General features: G+C 43.2%; 1 protein-coding gene across 17 annotated transcripts in view; it reads right to left on the bottom strand.

Moving 5' to 3' along the window:
• Positions 1 to 21,264, bottom strand: part of ABI3BP (ABI family member 3 binding protein) — a 566,204-nt gene that overhangs the window by 419,429 nt on the left and 125,511 nt on the right. For all 17 annotated transcript variants that reach the window (XM_075336532.1, XM_075336540.1, XM_075336538.1 and 14 more), the window contains exon 2: positions 20,310 to 20,489. In XM_075336532.1, the coding sequence (XP_075192647.1) occupies positions 20,310 to 20,489 (180 nt within the window). The remainder of the gene's footprint in view (positions 1 to 20,309; positions 20,490 to 21,264) is intronic.

Here is a 21,264-nt window from a genome sequence, read left to right as displayed (position 1 = left end):
AATGTCGCTAACGACGCCAGATGTGCGTCACAAACATCGTGACCCCGACGATATATCGTTAGCGATGTCGCAGCGTGTAAATGGCCCTTAAGAGTAGGATGAGCTATGTCCGAGTGTTGATCCGTATGCAATGCAATTGCAATGCGAGTCTGTGATTTTTCTCATGATAGTAGTCCGTGAGCAATCCGTATGTGATCCGTTTTTTCCTCAGCAGTTGTTACTCATTTACAGTCATGTAAAGGAGCATTTACAGTGTTCTCTGCTACATGATAGAATTGTATTTAGAAAATCGGATGTCACTAGGATGGTCCGTGTGTCGTCCGTGTGACATCCGTTTTTCTCTCGCACCCATAGACTTGCATTGGAGAGACTCGCCTGAGAAAATCTAGAAGTCGCTGCATGCTGCGATTTTTTCCTCAGTCTGATTTGAGCTGAGGAACAAAAAGCAAATCGGAGCTGCCTCAATGATTAACATTGGTCCTAGTACAATTAGAGATTTTCTCAGATTGCACTCGTGTGAGTCAATCGCAAATGTGACGCCGGCCTAAGTCCGATTAGAGCTGAGGAAAAACCTCACAGATCCACACTGCCTAATTGACTAATATTGTTTTGAGTGCAATGTGAGATTTTCCCACATTGCACTCATCCGATTAATACACTAGTGTGATTCCAGCCTTCCCTAAATGCTGAGCTCTGAATAACCCCACCCACACTATTGAAAGCTTTATGTATACACTGTGCATAGGCAGAAAGATGACAATCAGTGGTTGGGGCTGGGTTATTCAGGCCTCATTAATATGCAAAACTATATGGCATATTATAAACAAAAAATGCATGGCTAATTTATATATACACTGGGGGATGAACTCCATAGGATCCCTCAGGAATAGTGCCAACTTCAGGGGGAAGCATTGTAAACAAAGAGAACAAGGAAGAAAATGGCACAAAAATATATGCAAAAAATACGTTTTATTGAGTAATAATAAAAATATTTTATAACAGAGCAGTTATATCAAAAAAGTATTTGCAAGAGGATAAAAGTATGAAGTCACTGGACTCTTCCTATTTTTAGACATTCCCCTTCCTCCTACCTCTTTTGACACTTAGTCCGTGGCGGTGGTGGGTCCTGCGCTTCCACACGCGCGGACCCCTCACTGCCACGGCCTCCCACTACTTTTTATTGCCCACTGGGCAGATGTAGGATTAAAGATGCACTATTGTTTATTATCTTTTTTCAGTTTTTTGTCTCCCCTTTGGCATTCCCTGTATTTTAGAGGTTTATGTATCTGGGCTTTAAATCTTTTTCTTTAATAGTCATCATTGGTGCATCTATTTTCCTCTGCAGCTACATTGCCCTTTATACCCAGAGGTCTCTCCTTACAATTTATATTTACCCTTTGTGGTATTTAATTATTATATGACCTATTGAGAACCTTGGGGTTCTTTCCATCTCAGTGAGCTCTTTGTAGCTGCCTATAATGTGTCTTTTCTACCTTCTCTGCACATCTACATTGACCTAGAGGTATCCCTTGTTACAAGTTTAACCCACTGCGGTTTTTACAGGTGTTTGTTGTGACGCCTCGGGCACACCTAGTTACACTGGGCCTTTCTTATATTGGCCATTATGTGCTCTTGGCCCTATTACTATTGACACCAATTGGCCCCCTATTCACAATCTCCCCCTCCCCCCCCCCTTTTTCTTCCTACCATTTTGGAGGGGTCCTCTATATTCCGGCCATTACCTTGGTTACACACATTTTTCCATCATTTTGGCCAATTCATGTGGGTGGTTGGCATGGTTTTGCCATTCAATTTGTGTTCTTCTGTACATCAATAACTTGTCCGCCTATACCAATGTGACTTCATACTTTTATCCTCTTGCAAATACTTTTTTGATATAACTGCTCTGATATAAAATATTTTTATTATTACTCAATAAAACTTATTTTTTGCATATATTTTTGTGCCATTTTCTTCCTTGTTCTCTTTGTTTACAAAACTATATGGCAGCAGATTTACTAGTTTTCTATTGATAAACTCCTACTAATAAAAGAGAAATTGTATCAAAACTATAGCAAGGAGCCCAGTGAGTGAATAATCACTGGAATCAGGGTCTCTGTCTCTATATTATGCTGCCCTCAGATTTCGTGGTAAAAACCTGGTAACAGATTCCTTTTGAAACTGGATGAAGAATAGCCAAATTATGATAGAAAGACAGGTTGTGGAAAACAATTTCTTGTCACAGATTATACACCATGGCAAAACAGAGAGCAGCAACAAGATACAAGGTAGTTATACTGCAGCAGCAAGGCTTCTTTCAGGTATAAGATGACTGGGGGTTCAAGATGTGCTGTTCAAGCTCTTTTGAAAAAGCATGAAGGAATAGGCAACATTGAGGACTATACACATTGGTAAGCCAATCAGGCTTACTACCTTTCAAATTCAAAAGATCCCCACAAATGCTGTCAGCTCTGAACTAGCACAAGCAATGAAACTCAGCTACTGTATCTTCACTCATTCAATGCACTCTGAACAGATGAATCAAAATGTGAAATACTTGGCTGTAACTGAGGCCTGAAACACACATCCATTAAAAACATGCACGTGCCGCGAGACACGTATTTTCCCTGCGTGTTGCGTGAGGTAAGTACGTGTCTCGGGTACGTGCGGTCCACGTGTGTTCTCCGTGTGCTATCCGCGATAGCACACAGAGAACAGGTAATTTACATACTCACGTGGTCTGCGCTGCTGTCCAGGGTCCTGATCTTTGGCTCCAGCCCCGCCCCACTCCTGCTTCCAGCCGAGTGGAGGGGCGGAGATAAGCGCCCGGGACAGCACGCCCACCTCCTTTACACGCTCACAACGAGCGGCGGCCGGCAGGAACAGTTTGCAGCGGTAGAATCTGCGGGGCTGGTGGAGGTGAGTGTTTTTTTTATTTTAAAATTAATGACACGTGTTCTCCGGCGCGTGTCACACGGAACCGCAGCCACACTACATTCGTGTGGTACGGGTGCGGGCCGTGTGACACCCGTGCTGCCAGAGAATACATGGACATGTCAGCGTGCAAAAATCACGGACACACGTAAGTACGTAACGGACACACGTTCCATTCCAAAATACTTACGTGTGTCCATACAATAGTGAAAACATAGGTCCACGTGTCTCCGTGCCGCCGATATGTGAAAAAACTGCCAAACACGTACCGGCGGCACGGATGTGTGTCGTTGGCCTGAAAGGAGTTTGTTCACTGAATGGCTGGAGAGCAGTCCAATAATGACAAAGAAGCATGGCAGAGGTTCCTTGCAAGTTTTCGGTTGCATTTCTGCAATTGGACTTTCGTGACTTGGTCACAATTAATGGTGTCCTCAATGCAGAGAAATACAGGCAGATACATGCATTATTAATACAATAAAGGCATCTGGCTCCAAATTGATTCTGCAGCAGGACAATGAGCCACACATGCAGACAATGTTATTAGGAACTATCTAAAACATAAAGAAAAACAAGGACTCCTGGAAGTGATGATTTTTACCCCACAAGCCATAAACCAAACATTACTGAATCTGAGATTACATGAAGGAACAGAAGGATTTCCTATACAGAAAGCAGGAAACCTATATTTATAGAAGATCTGTGGTTCGTTCTCCAAGATGTTTGGAACAACTTACCTATTGAGTTGCTTCAAAAAGTGTGTGAAAGTTTATCTAGTAGAAATGATACAAAGTGTATCTAGTAGAAATGATATGGTTTTGAAGTCAAAAGGTGGTCACTTGAATGTGAGCAAATCCCATTCCATTGGCCACAGACCAATCTCATAGAATGGAAGAGGAATTACCACCTCTTATCTGATGTTGTCCACGGCTTTTCTTTTAATTAGCTGACTTGGTGCACGTCATTGCTATAGTGTAATGCATATGTGATGTCGCACTAGGCCGGTTAATCAAAAAATGAGCCACAGAGGCTGTCAAGTGAAAAGTAAGAGGCAGTTCACTCTTTCCTAATCCAGTGGCCACAGACCACGATGGAATGGGACGAGCGAATCAATTCACTATAGCGCTAATGAACACACAAAATATTGATTTAGTTTAGATGACTCTTTTGCTCATTTACTTTCCAGTTTGATAATTAATAAAAAAAGATATACTACTACCACGTCTATTTTTAAAAGCATTTTTACTTCGCAGCATTTTTTCCACACTGCCTAAAATGTCTATACTCTATTTCAGTAAAAAGGTATAAAAGAGAAGTCCTGTGAATGATGGATAACAGCCTTGACTCATGAAAGCAATTTAACCAGAATCTTGGAGTAAATTACTTTGAAACAGTTCAAAATTTTGTGAGTTTTAGGGTTTTTATGCCAGTTTCTTTCAGCTATGCCAAAATGGTGACTGGGGCATAGCAGGGGCGTGATGTCACGGTTCATCTAATTCATGACAAGATGTAAGATTTCTGGCCGATATTGATGAATTGGGGCTATTGTCTCCCTAAAATTTTTTGGAGCCTAAAAAAGTTAGGGCACACAGTCATTAGAAAGTGCACAACACTGCTAAGAAGAGTTAGTCCATTTAGGACTGAAACATTCATTTAACACTAGAAGTCCCAGAGAGGGGTCATTTAACATTTCTACATTTGAAACCCAGAGACAGGTTGAATGACCTGAAGGATTTTAGCTAACATCCTATAATCACCGTCTTTTGTTCTGTAATTAAGGCCATCACTGTCGCACCACAGGAGGTTGTTGTTTTCTATTGAGTTGAGCCATTAAAGGCCACGTCACACTAAGCAACATCGCTGCTGAGGCACAACTTGCTGGCGATGTTGCTTAGTGTGACATCCAGCACCAACCTGGCCCCTGCTGTGAGGTCGTTGGTTGTTGCTGAATGTCCTGGACCATTTTTTAGTTGTTGCTCTCCCGCTGTGAAGCGCACATCGCTGTGTGTGACAGCGAGAGAGCAACAACTGAATGTGCAGGCAGCAGGAGCCGGCTTCTGCGGAGGCTGGTAACCACGGTAAACAGCGGGTAACCAAGAAGCCCTTCCCTTGGTTACCCGATATTTACCTTCGTTACCAGCGTCCGCCACTCTCAGCTGTCAGTGCCGGTTCCAGCTCTCTGCACACGTAGCCGGACTACACATCGGGTAATTAACTTGATGTGTATTGTGGCTATGTGTGCAGGGAGCAGGAGCCGGCACTGGCAGTGAGAGCGGCAGATGCTGGTAACGAAGGTAAATATCGGGTAACCAAGGGAAGGGCTTCTTGGTTAGGGATCGCTGGTAAGTTGTTTAGTGTGACTGGGCCTTTAGTGTCTAGTTAGTTATATTCAGTTTGGATTAAGGGTCATTTGACCCTCTTTCGGGATTTCAGGGGGAGCTCGAAATTTCTGGGACTTCTAGTGTTAAAGGTCAATATTGTCACTAAACAGATATGTTTTATTTGTATTCAACTATATTTTCTGGCTATCGTACAGCGTATAAGTCATGTGAGTATGTTCAACACTAATCATTATAACGTTATACATATAGTGTTCTGTTAACATTTCATAGTATTTCTTCGATGTAAACTACTGTATTTAGATTTAAGGGTTTTTCCACTTCTATGTTATTAATCATCAATGTGAGATCTATGGGAGTCCGACTCCAGACACTCCAACCAGTCAGGGGTTACAAGCCCTGACAGGTTTACTTTAAAGGTAATCTGTCACCAGGTTTTTGCTCCCACCGAGAGCAGCATGATGTAGAGACAGAGATCCCGATTCCAGCAATGTGTCACTTACTGAGCTGTTTGCTGTGATTTTGATAAAATCAATGTTTTCTCTGCTGCAGATCTAGCAGTTATACAGAGCTCATGAATATGCTGGACTACCTGGCAGCACACCAAGTAGTCCTCTAATGATAATCTACTGATGATTAATCAGTGATTTTATCAAAACTACACTAAACAGCCCAGTAAGTGACACAGCGCTGGAATCAGGGTCTCTGTCCTTATGTTATGCTGCTCTCAGATAAGTTGGCAAAAACCTGGTGACAGACTCCCTTTAATAATGTGCAAACCATTGACCGATGAAAAGTTATAGGTAAGTGTTGAGCTACATACTTTAATGCTGGAATAATACATTGCTGTTATCTGATTTAAGATAACTTTTGCTACATTTTTAAGGATTTATTCACATAAATAAATTAGTCACGTTATTTTTCAGTCCAACGGCTGTCTATGGTAAAAAATGACATCACGTGGACAGCCATCAGCCAATGTTATTCAACTGGGCTGTTCACATAAACCAATTTATTTATAATATTTATTTACTGTATATATTTATATTTAATGTCTGCTTAAAAAAAAATGCAGCATACAGTGGTCTCTGCATCATTTCAGATGAGACTCTCCCATTCAACTGTATGGTGTGCAAACAAATGATCCCATGCAGATTATGTGTATAGGATCTGATTTTTTTCCAAATACATTGCAATTAACAAACGGTTAGGAAAATGTTCTTGGTCTTGTACATTTTATTCACTGCTGAGGTATAAAAACAAAAGCCATGTTAATACAATATAGATGAATAATCAATCATCCATTTTTTCTGGATTAAAATTAGATGATATTTAATATGGTCTTGTGATCTTTCCCCAACTCATGATTAGGGTGACGTATTGTACAAATCTCAATGCAGAATGCACAATGCAGCTCTATTGTTATATTTTATGGCAATTTATAGAAAATGAAAGCATATCAATGTTCAGAATTCCTGCACACACTAGAAATGTCACCAACAAGTATCCACTTTAAGCCACATGCACACGTTGAGTATTTGGTGAGTTTTTTCCTCAATATTTGTAGCCAAATCCAGCAATGGGTAACAATTAGGGGTACTTTGCACACTACGACATCGCAAGCCGATGCTGCGATGCCGAGCGCGTTAGTCCCCGCCCCCGTCGCAGCTGCGATATCATGGTGATAGCTGCTGTAGCGAACATTATCGCTATGGCAGCTTCACATGCACTCACCTGCCCTGCGACGTCGCTCTGGCCGGCGAACCGCCTCCTTCCTAAGGGGGCGGGTCGTGCGGCGTTATAGCAATGGCAGGCGGCTAATAGAAGTGGAGGGGCGGAGATGAACCGGACATAAACATCCCGCCCACCTCCTTCCTTCCGCATAGCCGGACGGGACGCAGGTTGGAGATGTTCCTCGCTCCTGCGGCTTCACACACAGCGATGTGTGCTGCCGTAGGAACGAGGAACAACATCGTAACATCGGTCTTTCCCAATTCATGGAAATGACCGACGCTACACCGATGATACGATTACGACGCTTTTGTGTTCGGTAATCGTATCAAAAATGCTTTACACACTATGATGTCGAGAGAGACGCCGGAAGTGCGTCACTTTCGATTTGACCCCACCGACATCGCACCTGCGATGTCGTGGTGTGCAAAGTGCCCCTTAGGTTGCTTTCACACATCCGGTTTTCACTGTCAGGCACAATCTGGCGAAAAAAGAATAAAAAGGATTGTGCCTGATGCCCTTGCGTTGCATCCGTCATGTGCCAGACCCGGCAAAATTTCTGTGTCCAGCTGCCGGAAAGGACGCAGCATGCAACTTTTTTGGCAGCGGCAAAAAAAGTACCGTGCCGGATCCGGCACCATGTACAATTAATTGGATTGTAAAATTGTCCTGTAAAGACTAGGGGGCTGAAAAAGAAAGCAAAATGGAGGTAAGAGCAGGACAATTTGCAAGCAAATGTGGATAGGGAATAAATAATTAAAAAATGTTGTGCCGTCCCCCTAATTTGTGATAACCAGCCAAGGTAAAGAAGACATCTCGACTCTGATTCTTGGGGCTTCAATAGGAGGAATATTACCTTGTAAGGATTGCAAAGTTGTGAGATATGCTCCTCTGTAATCCAGCCAAAAATTAATTGATTTTTTTTGGTGGGGAGCAATTAGAGCTTTTCCTATGGGGACCCAAGATTTTTATGAATGTCCTTGTCCAAGAGAGTAAAATAGTTACAACCTTGGTAAAACTCATGAAGTAACTGAATTTAATAAGGTTTTAGGGATTTAAAAATGTAAGTAATACATTATGAAGATATATGTAACTAGTATAGTTAAAAATGATATCTTAATATTGTTTGCCTGGAAATATTTTTTATGAAGTGCTGAAAAGCAATATATTACTTGTGGAACAATCTATTGTATTATTTGTATTATATGGATAATTCCTCATTTCTGCAGAAAAGTCACCATTACGCTAGCAAGTTTACTTATTATAGGGTAAGATTACATTAGCCAGAGTCCGCATTTATAGTATGTATCTACTGTTTATCTTTATCTGCTCTTTATCTTTCTGTGCATTTCACCTAGAAACAGCTCAGGTACAGTAATATTAGCTAGGAATGAGCGAACCCAGGTCTCGCATTTGACTGTATGACTGATTCCTGTTCAGTTTTGTCATCCAAATAAAGCTTGTTGAAAGGCTGCAGAGCAGCCATTCAGCGAGCTTTAAGGCTGTGGGCATTGGCATGGCTGTGATTGGCAGCGGACCACGTGATCCGGCCTGTATAAAGGCAGGATAACGGGCCGCTCAGCTATTTTGCTCTGAATAGCACAGGGATAGGACGCTGTTGGAGTGAGGGACAGTGTTAGGTTCCAGTGTGGCGTCCAGTACCAAAAGGCTCTATGTGGACACTGTGCCACATTTTTTGTTTGCTCAATCTGTGAAAAAGAATTTAGTTTAATTGCACTGCAACATTCTCTTTTTGGCCAATCTAACAAGCTGTAATTGGCTACCATGCAGCACTTGCTGTGGCTTGAATCTCACCAAAAGCTGTGTGTTTATACCGTGGTCCCTCTTTTGTGGGCCTAATCTCTGAAAATATTTAATCTTGGTGCAGTAAGTCCTGTGTGGGCCCTACAGAAATCATTACACTATAACTTAAGAGGAACTAATCTGTGGTATCCGGCAGCAGTCACAAAACAGTTTGACGACCGTTGGTGCTCTGCACCCTTCACTGTTAGTGTAGTGCCCCATGGGGCAGGTGTTTTAACCTACTCGTTGCCAGGCAGGGGTGCAGATCCTTCTGCATCGTCACGGGGTGGCCTGGCCCGGTTCGGTTGCCCCGAGGTGTTCAGGAACGAGGATTGGAGGGTTGTAGGGAGGATGGAGGTAGTGGTCGGGGGATAGGAAAGTCTATTATGATCGTGATGCCACCTGTAGTACGCGGTCAGGGATGGGGGCCGCCACTGCAGGGTCTCTCACTGGGGTAGATGTCGGGTGCAGCCAGGATGGTGTCGTTCCCCACAGGTGGAGCGGGATTACCTTGGGAGGATGGCGGGGGGACGGCAGTCCCCGGGAGCACCGGAGTCTTAGGCGACGGCAATCAGAGTCAGAGTCGATGGGTGCAGGTTCCAGATCTTTACTTACTGGTTCAACGCCACACCCCGGGTACTGGTCTCTGCCGTGATGAAGCTCCGGTCGATCCAGGGTAGATCAGAGGTTAGGTCCGGTATTGCAGTCTCTGTGGGTCTCTCCTTTTTTATGATGCACTGTGTGAATCCCCATGGCATAAAGCACCTTGGGGACCCCCTTGATTGTTTTAAGTGTCCCAGCCCTGTCGCAGGTGAAGTGGATCCTCACCTTGGGAGGAGCCACTGAACTCAGTCCCGGATCCAGTGTATCACTGTGCCTCGAGCTATTTGGGTGGTTTACGGGAGACATGAAATCTTTCTGTCCTGCAGATGTTGGCAGCCAACCTGAAGTATAACTTGCCCTAGAACTCTGCACCCTGTAGTAGCACTGACCCTGTGGAAGCAGCCACCTGCTTCTCCTCCGTCCCACAAGATCTACCAATACCGGTCTCCTTCTCCTCTAGGTGTCTCCAGCCTGCCCCCGGTCTGGCCGATGCTATCCACAGGAGCTCTCAAGCACTCCCTGCGGATGACCGTGTTGTTGTGTGTCCCCAGACGTTCTAAAGTAATTCTGTTTTTGCTACTGTATTTTAGCAGTGCTCCCCCCTCCCTCTGGATGAGTCAGCAACTAGGGATTTTCTAGTTGTCATGGTGATCCCCCTGCTCTAATTAGTGAGAAGCCACCTGCTGTATGTGTTATGCAAGGAAGTTGCTGACATTCTCTGACTGTGTGATTTAAGTGAGACATACCAGACATTAACTTATCCATACCTGGGATGGATACTGCGCCTTAAATGAGTTGTAGTACCCTGTGGCGACCAGAAGCCTCAGGGTTGCCACATTAGCACCTTCCAGGGTTCACGCTACCGTCATACGGACTGCTGTAAGAGACAACCAGGAGGGGACCCCCAGCCACTCCATGCCACGGGGACGCACCTAACAAAGACAAGTGCAGGGGAAAGAAGCCTCTAGGTCACTAAACGGGCACTGGGACTAAGGGGACCTGCGGTTGAAACCATCCTTCTCTGGGTAACCAGTTACCACTGAAAGTGAGTAAAAGAACTGGTTATACTGCAACCCAGTGTGTGGCCTGTCTGTTTCACCCATTTACATCACTTATTCTCTGGGGCCTGGCCTTGCTTGCGGAGGGCCTAACATCCAGGATGCCATTAATACCAGCCCCAGTAGCAAGAACTGTGCTCCATCCCCATAGCCGCAAAACCGCAAGTGGCGTCACGTGGGAACTTTATTCAAAATCCCCTGTAAATATCTCCCTTTTAAAAAGCACCCAGGGCACGGAACCGGGCAACGGCCACCAAAGTGACATTCCCAGTTATACACCGCCTAGGACTGAGTACCCCATAACCCTGGGCGACACACACCTAGAACTGCTCGTGGTTATGGGTGCATATAAGACCGAGTGCAGACAGCCATATAACTTGTTCTTCTATCTGTTCTTCAAAAGTCGGGAGGTATGTGGTTTTGTGGCGCACATGGACAGCACACATATTGATTATATCCTCATCTGAATGAACACTATGAATTGAAGCTAATTTCAACCATATCCCATACATTTTATGCAACTTTAGCTATTTGCTATCTTCATCATCAGTCATTTGATAGTTTGCAGGTGACTACAAAAAGCGACCCAGGAGGAATAGGAGGAATTCCCATCTATCCATAAATCAAAATACAATGTACTAGATTGAATGGAAATAACTGGCATTCTTGGCCAGCGTTAAGGATCCATGGCCTTGTTCTATTATAGTACTTTTCCCAGGTGTTAGTAGTTAATCCCTTGGTAATGATCACACGAGTAATGGATTTGTCCAACCACAAATATTAGTTTATGTTCTTTTTCATCTCTACTGGGGGTCAGTTACCTGCGGCACTCCAGCTGTGGGCAACGACAACACCAGGCACGTCTTCACAGGCTTCAGATGTTAGGGAATGCTGGGAGTTGTAGTTTTATCACAGCATGTTGCTGACCCCATTCACTTTTTTATATAATTTGCAATGAACATTCTACTGTAGCCATTGTGACCAGATCTTCTGCCCCGTACCTTGAGGACACAGCGTTAAGGTCAGCAGGTCAGTCACTAATCTTTAGGTATGTAGCATATTTAGATCAATGGACATGTGATAATTTGATATACCTGCAGGCACAAAGTAGATAACAACATGCGTCATACTAACTTTGTAACCTTAAGCTATTTAATTTCAATCATCCTCTATCATTATGCAAAGGTTAGATAAAAATGTTTCTGTACAAAGAACAAAGATCTAAGGCTGACCAGAAAAAGGTCAAAACAAAAATGGAATCCTGCAAACCTGGACAGGTCACGTCTTGAGCAATTTACAGCTGGTCTGTTGCAAAGACATTTATCTATGGGCATAGAATGGATCTCAGTCTTAGCCTGCCCAGGACAAAGGATGGATAATGAAGACTTAGCAAGTTTATTTGCTATGAAAATATATGCTTTTTTTGTTATATCACAAATGTAGTGAATACATAGACAGTGTTGTTTGTTTTTTATCTCTTTCAGTAATAAATTGAAAACTGTATTCTCATTCTGGAAAGTAGCCCAAACCCTTCTGACTTGTGTTGAAAGGTAACCTCTGAATCCATTAACAGTCAGACTTGCATAAGTGGCGGGTGGAGCTCCTTCTAGTAATCAGAACAGAAAATAAACATGGAGGATTCCTGATGACTGTTTATATGCTTACTCAGAACAAATTATCCATATACAGTACAATATTAAAGGGAATCTGTTATTGAGAACCACCCTCCCTGCGCCCCAACGGCTTATTTGGTCAAACGAGTCTCTGAAACAGACATAGCGTCACCCTCTTACCATTGTTGGACAGTTCACTGGCTGCGTAGTCAATCCTGTGAGCTGTGGCACTGAATGGGTAAAGGAGTCAGGAAGACAGAGGCTCGGGAAGTGCTATGGCACACCCAAAGCACTTCAATCTCATTAGCATGAGAAATAAAATATTGTTTTTTTTTATTAAACTGATAGAGCAACAGATTGCATTAGTAAAAAGATACCAATTTTCTTCGGTTTCAAAGACCGGCTTACCCATAAGTGAGGGGAGGGGACATTTAAGGCTAGTATTATTACTTTATTTAGGACTGATAATGGCAAGGTAGGTGCTCATGACTATGTGAGAATGTCATATCCAAGAACAGTAAGGCATGCTTCACTAATCCCATAGACTCAGTGGTGTATGTGACGCCCTGGCCTAGCCAGGTGGTCACAGACACAACACCATATACACCCCTTTCCCTGGACAGGTCACACCAGTCACACATTAAACCCTTGTTGCTACCCTCCAGGGTTGATGTTCACACCAGGTGGGGCAGAGCCAGGCGGTTGACCTCGCCCACCGAGGAGTTCACAGACCTGGAGGCGGGAAAAGCACAGTCAGTCAGTCAGAGAGTCCCATTGTGGGCAGTAGACTGAGAGGAGTGAAACTGTTGGTGTCTGGGTTAGAGTCCAGGCACGTCCAGAAAGGTCAGCAGACGGTGGTGGCCGTCTGCAGGAGTTAGCGAAGGTCAGCGGAACCGTAGGAGCGGGGTCGGGCGGTGGCCCGCCGGTACCGAACCGGGGAGCCGATTGGAGCCAAGCACCAGGCAGGGTACTCAGACCCCGACTAGGCTTGAAGCCAACCTTTAGTCAAATTTACTGATTGCGGTCTGGACCTCAGGGGTTCATTCCTAACCAAGTCCCGAGTGAAGGCAAAAGCCCAACCGTTCCGGATAAGTGCCACCGCCAAGGGCCAGAGATCCACAGGGCCAGCGTCTGCGGGCAAATGGGCTCCTCCGGCACGTATACGTCAGGGAGTGGACTACCGGTGCCCGGGCATTGGAGTCAAGATACAAAACACAGGTGCAGGGAAACGACAGCCACCATCAACCCATCCAGGGAGAACACCACAGCCGGCTGTGGGCCCCATCCATCCAGCCATTTGGTTTACCAGAGACTCTGTCCATCTGTGTCTGAGTGAGTACACCTGTGCCATCCGGCACCGCGCTGTGCTGCACCGCAACCCTGCACCCTGCCAAAACCCATCCTGCAGAATCCTCCACCCCTCCTATCGGGTCCCGGGACCACCAGCCCCTACCCACGGAGGGGTTAACAACTAGCTGCTCCCCGCCATCGCTCCCGGGAACCCCGTCACCAGCAGCGGTGGTGCCCACCATCACCACAACCCGTGGGTGGCGTCACGAACTCCCCACATCCTGAAGGAAACCCAATTCCCCCTTTCACTCGAGGGCGAGGAGCGCTGCTCGAGCCCCGGGTCCGGCCCGCTTGAGCCACTGCGGAGAAGGCACCGGATCCGAGTGCAATCTCCCCGAGCAGCCCCCACGACGGGGAAGCTGGCCCCCGCCCCCGACATGTACCATCAATGGCGGCAGACCGCACAGCTGCTTTGAGGCCCATGAGGGGGCATGGTGCAGATTGCCAGCAACACCACCACCGCAACCCCACCCGTTCAACCGTACCAGCATTCTGAATGCCAATACAATTGAAAGTAATAATGAAAGATGTAGTGATGCTTCCTCCTTCATCATTCTCCCTCAGCATATGATGTCTCAGCACAGCGAGCACAATGACGTCACTATAGCACACCCACTGTGCGATGAGTAGAGCTTCAGACCTCTCAAAAAGGAGCTGCAGATCTCTCATAGGGAACGACTGGAGATGAGTATTTATTTATTTTTTTAATCAATGATTACAATGGTGGCCATAATACTATACAGATGACTATGGGGTGTGCATTATTTTATATGGAAGACTATGGGTTGTGCATTATTTTATATGGAGGACTGAGGGATGTGCATTATACTATATGGAAGATTATGGGATGTGCATTATACTATATGGAGGCCTATAGGGTATGCATTATATTATATGGAGGACTAAGGGGTGCATTATACTATATGAAGAACTATAGGGTGTGTTTTATACTATATAGAGGACTATGGGGCGGTGCATTGTATTATATGGAAGACTATAGGGTGTACATTATTCTATATTGAGGGCTATAGGTGGATCCAGTATACAATATGGAAGGCTATGTATTACTCAAATATAACGTTTGGATTTATGGAGGGCTATTTGAGGGCCATTATGCTGTATGTAAGGAATTATACAGTGTAAAGATTTGTGTGCGGATGACTGTGCGGTGCCCATTATACTGTTTGGGAAGTCAGTGGGGGCCATTATACAGTGTAAAGAGATGTGGGGACCATTTTACTATATGTAATATCATTATACTGTATAGTGGGCTGTGTGGGGTCACAGTTGGTGATTATACTGTGTTGGGGTTACCATACTTTTCAGGGGTAGTTTAGGTGGGTACGGTAAGATTGTCATACTGTGTGTGTAAAGGCTACTGTGAAGACGTTCACTGTGGGGGTATTGTGCAGTGTTTGTGGGGCACTTTTGTTGGCATTATACTTTATGGGTGAATTGAAAAAGGATTCTAGGGGCTTCAGTAGGAAGAAAATTACTTTGTAAGGGCTGTAAAGTTGTGACATATGGTTTTCTGTGACGGATCGAAAACTATTAATTTTTTATTTGGGGGGAGGGGGCCCAATTAGAACGTCTGCTATGGAACTTCATGATTTCTATGTACGCCCCTGCGTAGACCAGGACCTACAATAAATTAAATGTTGCTGTTACTTCCAAATAAGGTTTAGTGCTTGATTTACAGCCCTGAAACATACGTTTTAGCATAAGATAAAAGTGGGTGGTAAGCTAGAGATCACAAACAGTGATGGGAAAAATTGCAGGTAACTGGAACCAGCGGACCTAACTGGATTTAAAAAAAAAAAAAGAAAAAAAAAAAAGAGTCTGGTGCCAACCCGACATTGATCCTGGATCTATGGGGGCCAGAATCTGGCTATTAAAAATGGTGGTAGAAGGGATAGGAGGATAGAAACAGGTGTGCTATACTTACTGAGGCTCCGGCGTAGCTGTAACTGCTTCCGTGGCCACCCATTCACTTTGGAGGCCGCTTATTAGGCTCATGCATATGCATTGCTTTCCCCGCCCAATGGCGTCTGTGATTGGTTGCAGTCAGAGGTGCCTCCACCAAGATGTAACGCTGGTCTCTTTCCAGCGAGACTTGTCCTCATTTAAATGGACTTTTTTTCCTTTTAGCATCTGAGGGATTAATGCTTCTTTTGCAAGTTTGCTTGGAGGCATTCCCTCAGGTGCTCTAAGTTACTAATTAGGCTGGGCCTTTAAAAGGTCCCAGCATCCTTCACACAGGGCTGGTTATTTTCTATCCACAGTTGAAAGGGACCACCTGTGTGTTTGGGTGTGCTATATGCTTGTTCCTGTAGCTTTCTGCAAACAAGGTCTAGTTTGCAGAAGCAACGTTATTTTGTTGTTTTTGTTTATTTTATTTTCGTGCTGTTCCCTGGAGTTGCCCTGTTGAACAGGTAGGGAGTCTCTAGACCAGGGTCCGTGTAGGAGACAAGGACAGGTCGGAGGGTCATGCCTCGCTACCTCCAAGCATACCTGTGGCTTGAATGCAAGTCAGGGTTCCCTGGTTTACAGGGTCAGAGAACCCCCTGTCCCTGGGTAGCGGTCCATTTGCGTGACACCTGAGTGACAGCGTCTGACTGCTTCCAATCACAGGTACTATGCCCATCTATCATACAGTAAACATAAATAAATAAAAAAAATGGCATAGGGTCCCCCATATTATGATACCCAGCACATATAAAGCATACAGCAACAGGCTGAAGGCACCAGCCGTGCGCTTATCTTCACTGTGTATCAAAATAAGAGGATCCGCATGCAACTTTTTTTAAAAAAATATTTAAATAAATAATTTAAAAAAACAGAGTGCGGTGCCCCCAATTTTGATACCCAGCCATGATAAAGCCCGGCAGCTGGGGGCTGGCACTCTCAGGCAGGGGAGGCCCATAGTTATTAATTCTCTCCAGCCTAAAAATGACAATCTGCAGTCGCCCGGGATTTTTGCATCTATTAGAGACTACTTCCTTCTACTGTCCACATAGTGTTTGACCTTGTATAAATTTGCCCAGAGCACACGGATGTTATACCACTACCTCTCATCGATTATATCAAGCAAAAAACAGAATAGGAGCGTTAAAGGGCCATACATCATACTGAGAAAAAATGTGAAGACTCCTTGTGATTACAACAAGGAGACAACATTGCAATTAATGAAAAAAGTGCATAGCATTGTTGCACTTTTTCTCTGATGGGTAAGCGGCAATATATTTATGTATTTATAATGAATCGAACTCTAAACTGCTGACCCAGTGATCTGTATCTTTTATGGCAGGGTCCCATGGTTTGGGAACTTTTTCTGGAACCATTTTTCCTGCCCCTATGCACTTTTTTCATTAATTGCAATGTTGTCTCCTTGTTGTTGTAATCTTGGAATAAATGTATTATTACTCTTATCACAAGGAGTCTTCACATTTTTTCTCAGTATGATGTATGGCCCATTAACGCTCCTATTCTGTTTTTTGCTTGATATGTACTTTTGGAGTGGCCTAAAAAAATCTATATTTACCCCATCTGTTACCCTGAAATTCTGTATTATACCTCTCATGGATTGTTGGAACACACATGGCTGTGAGCATACAATGTGCACATCACCTAAAACTCTGTACCACATGGCATTCTGCAAAGTCAGGCGTAACAAATATCTATGAACTCTAATAGTGAGAAGCCAGCACTTTGGTCGTTTTTATTTTACACACACAAATTTAGTATAAGCAGGGCTACTATGAAGTCTGGTCAATAGTAGCTCATTACAGCAGAGCTATTGAGCATTGGAGAAGCAACCCTGCTTCCCTGGCATTGAGTGGTGCTGGAGATCAAGGAGGCCAGGCAATGCCTTCGCTTTGGTCGCTGTAAGGACTCCAGTGAAATCTGTGCAGCCGGATTAAAAATGGTGTCCTGCATGGTCCAAGAAAGGCCCAACTGGCAGAAAATGTCATTTAGGGATCAAAAAAGGGATTTCTTAATATGATCCTGAGTTGTCAGCCGTGGGAAGAGAGCTGAGGTACTTTTCCTTTAAGGCGAAAAAGTGATGAAAGAGTCGGCTCAGCACAAATCCAATAAAATATATAAAAAAAAAAAAAAATGTAAATAAATTTTTTTAAAAAAATTAAATATCTTTATTGATATTTCCTTAAAATAGTCATTCCTGTAAATACATCACACAAAGGTATAATCTGCATACAGGTGAAACTTTGCGCGTTTCGGACCTATATCATAAAAACAAAAGGGTCCTTGGTCATAAGTACCTGTATGCGACTCTGGACAGAATATATAAGTGCTTCCACCATGGAAAAACAGGAAACTGAGGTTGAGAGGGGTGTGTTCGTTACACAGGTGTAGGAAAATGCAGCCGGAGGTTTCAGTAGGTAAAAAAGAAAGACTGGATCCATCTATATCAAATCTATAAATACATACCGCATAGGTCTATGGTGGAAAAACATATACTGTAAATGCATAGGCAAAAAATACATGTATGCACCCAATCTTCATACATAGGTAAAAATGCATATATAAATAATGCATGCATATTTAGATAAAAAACAACAAATGATAATATACTCCTGCGTATATACCGGATATAAAATACATGCAGGAATATATATGTAAATTTAATATATAAGTTTATGTAAAGGGAAACTCCCATTCCAAAAAAAAAGAGGTCATAATATAATATCCATGAAAGAATAAAATCCAAAGTTACCACATATCTCATACATGTATCATACCACATGCACATACAAGTGCATGTGTGCTCATATATAGATGTAAGTATGCACACATGTATGAAAATCAGGATGCACAAAGGAACATAAAAATAATGGCAGAATAGAAGATGGCAGGACATAACCATAAAATAGTGCAAAAATCCAAAATCCAAAATGGTACATATATGCACATCAATACCCACAATAAAGGTATATGTCCTCACATATGGATATATGTACAAATAATGATGTTAGCCATAATGGTTTTTCACCAAAAAAAAGCCAGAGGTGCCGTGGATGACAAGGTCCAGGCTCAGAGGAGAATTTTTAGTGCACGTATAGTGCTATAACCAGCGGTAGTGAGAATAGCTGCTACACATGACCAGCAAAGAGCTTGGTTCATCATCACACCATGAAGGGCTGTCGACTCTGTGTACTGAATAATTATGGAGAGCTGTAATTATCATCATTAATTTCTCATATAAAAGTGAGTTTTTCTGTTGCACGCAAGGTCTAGACATTACTTATAGAGACGGGCTGATCCTGCACCCATTCACAACTAAGGCCTTTTCTTTTTTCTTTCTGTTGAGGATGGCCCGCCAGCCGGCGAAGACCACAGTGACTGTTGGCCATCATTACACCTCAGTGGAGGCTGACTCAGACACACAGAAGTACTCTCCCAGCGCAAAGATTGACCAACACAGTATCAGTTCAATGCCTTGTTAAAAAGCGTACTGTCTGTTTAGTGACTGATCCCTTTATTGGCACATTTATAATAATAGTAACATAGAACAATAGTGGCAACTTCAAGATAGATGGATGCACAGAACACTATTTAAAGGGGGTTGTCCATCCACAAAATGCTTTTCAGAATTAGGCTGATATGGCTTTGGTTCCAATGCTTGTGTTGTGTATGAAACAATGCATTTTGGAGTCAAACTGGCTTCATCATGAGGAACAACATAGAGATGAAGAAATATGTTTTGAAAGCTTATTAAAGCAGCAGACCACCAGTACATGAGATGTGAATCATAAATTATTTTCTAACCAGCTGTTCAAAACTAAACTAGCCTAGAGAGCCACTGCTCTGGCAACATCCGTGACAGGAAACATTATTTTCTGCTACCAAGGAAGGTGCAAGCGGAAATCCCATGACATCATAATGCTTTACAAAGCAGTCATGAAAAATTATGACTGGAAATTGGACTATATAAAATGATGGAAAACAGTTTGTGCTCTAAACCATATCCATCTTTATGTTCATGCCTCCCTGCTTATATTTTGTTACACAAACACCTGATATATTTCTCTTATAAAGCAGTTGGTTTTGGTAGTCAAACCTAAAGCCCGCTTTACACGCTGCAATGTATCTTACAATGTGTCGGCGGGGTCACGTTGTAAGTGACGCACATCCAGCATCGTAGGTACATTGCAGTACGTAACAGCTACGTGCGATTGCGATTGAACGGTAAAACGTTCATCGCACGCACGTCGTTCATTCCTCATGAATTGAACGTCAGATTGTTCATCGTACCCGGGGTAGCACACATCGCAGTGTGTGACACCCCGGGAACGATGAACAGTTCTTACCTGCGTCTTGCGGCTCCTGGCCGGTAATGCGAAAGGAAGGAGGTGGGCGGGATGTTTACGTCCCGCTCAGCTCCGCTCCTCCGCTTCTATTGGCCGGCTGCCGCGTGATGTCGCTGTGACGCCGAATGTCCCTCCCACTCCAGGAAGTGGACGTTCGCCGCCCACATCAAGGTCGTATGGACGGGTAAGTACGTGTGACGGGGGTTAATCTTTTGTGCGGCACATTCAACAAAATTGAACGTGCTGCACATATGATGGGGGCGGTTACGATCGCATACGATATCATATGCAAAATCGTAACATGTAAAGCAGGCTTAAGTCGTAGAGTCATGTTCATGGTCTTCTTACTGCACATTTGACAGGTGTTTATCTTTATACAGTATGTTACAGCTCAACAAACACTAACTCATTTTAGCATTAAAAATCCCTTTCCATTGTGCCTTACAAATCCTACTTACTAGTGGATGGTATACCATACAACACACTTTTTCGGTAATCTTTATGATATGGCAAAATTTCAAATAATATATTTTCACAAAGACAAAAACTTACCGACATCTGTTATGTATGACTTCCCGTTATCTGGCCATTGGATATATTGGTTTGAAAAGTAATTGCTACCATATCCCAAAATGAAACCTTCCAGCTTGATATTTTGGTTTGGCCGGTGAAATTTCATTGTCAGTGTGTCACCAGTGATGTTGATATGGACCTTCATGTTAAGTTTTTTCACTGTAAGAGAGAAATGCATATTAAGGTTAATAATATCATTAAGTACAAAACTGTTATTTCCATGTAACATGTGCAAGTACTGCTTTATCTATTGATTTCCAATAACTGCCAAGCTTTGCTTGTTGACCATGGTAAAGTAAATGTACCATTCAGGAGTCTAAAAAGCTGATTGAGCTTTATCTTGATTTGGTTTTCAATCATATATTACATATTTACATCCAGCAACTATTTTTCCCCAAAGCACCATTTTGCATACAAGCTCATGTTCATAGTAATACTACAGATCCATATAGTAAAACTATAATGTGTGATCTTGTTCTTTAATTATGTGGAGTTAACATTATAAACAGCCCTTTACATCTGGGGATTGTAACTAACAAGAAAAATTACATGTTATTAATACTAATGAACAAACAATGAGACATAAGATCTTACTGGGTAAACAATATAGAATATATAGGAAATTAACAGCAAATAATGTACCACTATGTGATACATTCAATAAGAAGAGTATGGATGTTTTGCTACTCCACAATATATGATACAACAATTGTGTTGTACTTAATGTAATGTAATGTTATGGAGGTATTCTTCCCTCAATGCACTGCTTTCACGGAGCATCTATATGACCACATGCCTGACCACTGATACCATGACTGTACAGGTTATCATGTGCCAAATGTCTAATACTTTTGGCATTTATATTGCAATTAGGATGAAGTGGTCTAATATAATTGGTTCTAAGCACAGCACATAGATATGTAGATATTGAAAC

The sequence above is a fragment of the Anomaloglossus baeobatrachus genome, chromosome 2 (assembly GCF_048569485.1).
Source record: "Anomaloglossus baeobatrachus isolate aAnoBae1 chromosome 2, aAnoBae1.hap1, whole genome shotgun sequence".
Taxonomy (NCBI): domain Eukaryota; kingdom Metazoa; phylum Chordata; class Amphibia; order Anura; family Aromobatidae; genus Anomaloglossus; species Anomaloglossus baeobatrachus.
This window is presented reverse-complemented; position numbering and strand designations above follow the sequence as displayed.